Source organism: Apaloderma vittatum, unplaced genomic scaffold (genome assembly GCF_000703405.1).
Source record: "Apaloderma vittatum isolate BGI_N311 unplaced genomic scaffold, ASM70340v1 scaffold7886, whole genome shotgun sequence".
Taxonomy (NCBI): domain Eukaryota; kingdom Metazoa; phylum Chordata; class Aves; order Trogoniformes; family Trogonidae; genus Apaloderma; species Apaloderma vittatum.
The window spans coordinates 1-5,097 of NW_009719938.1; the positions used below are offsets into that span (position 1 = coordinate 1).

Sequence of the window (5,097 nt, forward strand, 5' to 3'; positions counted from 1 at the left end):
GCTGGAATGACAGGTTGAATTCAAACCCCCTACGTTTGGCTAAGCAAAAAGGGAAGAAATGCTCTGTTAGAAAAAAAAGTCACAATAAAAAGAGTCAAAACCAAGAATAAAAATGAGATTATATACACAAGGAAAGTGACATTCTGAAACATGAAATATGTCATTTAACTACCGCTAGAAATAGACAATTTTCCATCCAGAAAAAGAATGAATTGTTGAGAAGAAAGACTTCTCAGAGAGTATGTTATTATACTGCCTTCTTAACGAATTCATAAATTATACAGTCCAAAGTTAATGGATTCCCAGAAATCTGCCACTTTCAAAAACAAGACACAATGTTTTACAGAATAAACACAAGAAGAAAATATTTAAATTCCTCAGCTCTCACCAAGTGGCATGAACACACTGAGACAGGTCCCTCCCATAAATCCCATCCTTCACTCTTTGCTTATTGGTGTCGCTGTGACTTCTGGTTAGTAGCTACAGTGCAGGTGTACAAACAACAGCTCCTCTCCTTAAAATTTATTTCCAATTAGCATGGTCCCCTTATGACATTAATCACATTTAGTATGTTCCACATGTTTGATTAGTAGAAGTCAGATTTTGGTAGATATATCTTTCCCAGGGTAGCAGAGAAGAACAAAATCAGGATTCAGGGTCCATTGGACTCTGCTAAAAGATGAGCCAGGCTTCTGTGACTCAACATCCACTATTTCCATTCCAGCTGTCTTGCACGAATGTTGTGAGTCTTGTTTATTGTTCTGAATAATGTCTGTATAATTCAGATAAATGATTTCAAGTGGTATAAAGTACTGTTACTGACACTAACTTCCTGTATTCTCTACTACGTTCCAGATACATTCCAGCTGCGTGTCATCCTTCCATACTTACTTTTTTCTGAAGATACTGCATATGAGTTCCTCCTGCAATTAATGATGCAGCCACAGGGCAGGTGGATCCAATGTTTTGACAGAACAAATACTGGGGTGACTGTGGCAGCCAGCAAAGTCAATGTCTCAAATGAAAGGCTTTGAAAACCAGTGATGTGCTGGACAACCATTTGTATCTGAAAGGCAGAGCATTTTGAAATTTACATCACTTCAGACACATGAGATAATTCCAGGAATAAAGATAACATCTCACCATGAACAAGACACAAATAAAAGACACAGGTTGTCATTAATGCTTGCTGAGCCTAACAATTTTGTTTCTAACAGAGTGAGGAAAACACACAGAGAAAGGCTTTCCTCCTCATTCTGCATTTCTCAGAAAAACCCTTGCTTATGCTAAAGAGAGAGAGAGCTATTCAAACGAGCAACTCACAACTCAAGCAACTCTAGCTCAGTCTCTCCTGCGTGGTACTGAGGAACCCCAACTCCCGACAGGGAACAGGACAGAGAACTTGGCACCAGCCCAGGCTGGGCTGCAGATGCAGTGTAACGCTCTCTTGCCCTTGGGAGAAGCTCAGGAGCTGAGCCTACACATGTCCCAGGGACAGGCACAACGCTGCCCCGGACCCACACTCCATGTTCTCAACAGACACAAATGTACCTGTTCCCAGATACACTAGTGCACACACTCACACAGCACTCCCTACCACCCCATCTTCCAGTTCCCCCCAGTGCTACAGAGATTGCGAAGTCACAAGCAAACCTCATTTTTCTAATAAACTCCTATTTTTCAACCAGTCTGGCAAAGGATGTGACTCACAGCTGTGAGGAGGGCAGAACAGCTAGTCTCGTACAATTCACGGACCCTGAACAAACGCTTGTCAGACAGCTGGCAACACAAAAGAGTGGACCTTATTCATCCCTGTATTCAGGTGGTACAGATGACGTGATAGTGGAGTAACATAGTGATGAATCAGGCTCTGTCAAACCTGCTGACAGTCTGTTAAATCTGTGTAGTAACACAGACCTGCTTAAAAGGACTTCTGCTGGCACAAGCTATACTAGAAGGAACAACTGCGATGGCTACTGTTCATCTGTTTCAATACATGGCACTCCAACTCACATCCTATTTAAATGTAAATCAACATTAGAAAGCAAAGCAATCTGACAATTTACCATCATTGGGAGCCAGAGAATGACTTTGGTCAGTGCAAGAATCAGTGAGAACCGTTTCTGGGCAAAGCCCACCATGAAGCTCCTGCTCTCTACGCTGTTTATGCAATGGGGCTCGAGTGTACTGCTCTCAGCCACACCTTTCCTAAAAACTGCCTCCGAGCTTGGACATGCACTTTGGAAATGCCTCAAGGATTTATCCACAGGGTCCACCGGTGTCAGAGATGGGGTAGCGGTACTGCAGCCTGCTGGTGTCCCAGGGGTGATGTAGCCTCGTGAGATTTCCTGGTAATCAACATGTAACAGCTGTTGCTCATCCGAGCACAACAGCTGGTAAGTTAGAGGAACAGACAGCACGGTGAGGAGGCAAAAGCACAGTGAGTAGACAATAAATAAAAACAAGATGTAGGAACTGGCACAATCGGTGAAGCAACCCCAGGAGGTGGGGATGTACTTGCCCCAGCCACAGAGAGGCAAAATGCAGATAAGCAAACTGACAATCCAAATGGTAAGAACAGCCTGTACCACGCTCACTGGTCGCTTGGAAGTGCTGCAGCTCATTGCCTCCGTTTTGCTGATGGTGTAGAAGTTGTAAGAGACTATAAGAGACCCTTTCAGGTTGCTAGAAATGCCCTGGAATAAATATATAAGCGCTGAGGATGTGCACAGAGGCTGGGGCAGAACATCGCTTGACCACTGAGTGAGCATGAAAATAATCACCGGCACAATGCTGATCAAGTCATCTATCGACAAAGAGGTCACGATCATGGCAAGCGTGGTTTTGTTTTGCATTTTCAGCAGGGCAACTAGTGAATAAACGCTGCCCAGAAGTGCTGTGAATGCAATGATAAAAGTCAAGCAGAATAGAAAGACATTCAAAGTTCTCTGCTCGCTAGGCTTATCCATAATGCTATGATTTTCAGCAAAGAAGCTTGTTCCATTCAGTGACAAATTACTAGGCGTTACCGACATCGTCCTTGGCTAATTTTTTCTTTGCCTTCTCACTGACTCTGCAAGTTTTCACTAGCTGAAACCAGGACTGTTAGCTCCACAAGTTTCTTTGTTTTCCTGGGCTCTCTTTCCTGCCATCTGCTGAAGAAATATTCAGGTGAAAGATCCACCGATAACCAGAATAACTCACGCTCTCGAAAAATCAGGCAGCAAAGAAGTATTGAAGGCGCTGCAAAAAAAAGCAGTTCTTCATAATCCTTTCAGCACTGGAAGACGGTTAATTTAGCCTCTTCAGGTAATAACATGCCATTCACTTCTGACAGCAGGCAACGTGCCTTACTCACGAGTTCAGCTGAAACGAAGGCAGATTATCAGGTATGTTCAAGCTCTAGTAGCTCAGGGAAAAACATAGCAGAAAAGAGAGGCTGTTGGATTCACCCTGCGCTGTTCGGAGCTGCAGGAGGGAGGAGTCAGATGCAAGCAGGATAGCAGAGACGAGAGGAGTGAGTATCTTCTCAGACTGAGCTGCCTCCGGATTAGGAGACTGAAACAGTGTCCCTGCTAAGCCACACCTCCGATGCTGACACCGAAATCCAATGCAAATACTCAGATCTGATGTCAGCCGTAAATGCCATTCCCGTAAAGCCCGTGGCTGCTCCGGGGCTGTGCTTCACGAGCCAGCGCGCTGCTTTTATTCTTTCGCACTTCTGCACTCCAAGCCTGGCAAGGGGAAAAGCCGCATGAGGACGAAGCAGACAGGCTGTGTCTGTTCTGCCTTCTTGCATTCCTTCTCCCCAGGCAAGGGTGTGTACATGCATGCTGCGCACGAGTGCCAACCGCACCGTTACTCAGTGACAACTGTTCATGACTGACAGGGGACTGCCAGGCCTGTTAGCCAGGTCCTGCTGCCTATGCGGTTCAACTCAGCCTGGTGTTCATAAAACTTTCATTCCCCACATGATTCAAATCTCAGCCGCATTGAACGCTGCCTGCTCTAGCGCAATACACGGACAGAATGACAGCCAAGTGCACTCTGGCACATTACTAATGTTTTCTCTTGAGAAACTGCAACACCGGTGAACTTAAAGGCTGACGGAATTTCCAGCACTCGTATGTGAAGTGGACAGATAGGCTCACTGCAATCTTCTTGGAGGACTCTGCCTCTCTCTCCTTTTTGGCACCACTTTGAGTACAAATACGTGATGAGGAGGCAGCACAACCGTTTTCTGATTAAGAGTAATACTGTAAGGCTCCTGCACTTACCTGCTAGGCTGGGTAATGTTACAAATCCTCTCAGGTAGAAATCTGCACTATTAACAACCTGATCCTTGCTCAGTTCTACCCACTTTGAAATGCCCGAGCTGTGTCAGGCCACGGGCGGGATTGCTCGGGTGTTCTCCCTGCTGCCAGGGCAGGGCAGGCTTGGGGACAGTGATTCTCAGAGGTGCTGGAGCCCCAAACAGGCAGGGCTGCAGCTGTATTGTGTGACAAGAGCCCACAATACAAGGACCAGAGCTAAAGCAGTGGTGATTGATCCGAATAACCCGTCCTTCCTTTCCGACTTCCAACCTGCCCCGCATGGCACCAGTCCACCCCACGTGCCCCATTCAGCCACGGATCTCTCCTCAGTGCAGGACCCACTGTACAGTCATGCTCCTCCTACGGAGCCCAACTGGGAGCTTCTGCCTCTCCATTCTCCCTTTCACACCACAGCTGCCTCTTTATTAAGGATTCAGCATTATCAGAATCAACTGACAACTCTTCCCATCAGAAACCTGCGCAGTGGAGGACCATCCACCCTGTCTTCCACACAAGGCACAGTCCCGGATCTGGACCATTCATCTGGCCTTCAACTGTACAGGATTTGACTTGGCTTTTGTGATTTATCGGTCCTGCTGGACTATTGATTGTTAATCAGTGCTGTGCGAGCTAAAGGCCAGGGCTCGTTTCCTTCTGTTTACAAACGACAGTCACATCTGCCCCCGCAAGTCAACTTTAAATTAAGGACAATGTTCTAAATCTTAAGATTAACAGTGCGAGTCTGGCCAGAAGTACAGTCAAGAGATAAGAAGAGAAAGAAGCA

General features: G+C 46.1%; 1 protein-coding gene across 1 annotated transcript; it reads right to left on the bottom strand.

Annotated features, from left to right (window-relative positions):
• Positions 1 to 4: 4 nt before the first annotated feature.
• Positions 5 to 3,552, bottom strand: GPR149 (G protein-coupled receptor 149; the record flags this gene model as incomplete). Its single annotated transcript, XM_009870833.1, has 3 exons — positions 2,067 to 3,552; positions 892 to 1,066; positions 5 to 39 (listed from the first exon to the last, which is right to left on the bottom strand). Coding segments are annotated over exons 1-3 (1,179 nt in total), but the record flags the coding sequence as incomplete, so codon positions are not given.
• Positions 3,553 to 5,097: the final 1,545 nt, after the last annotated feature.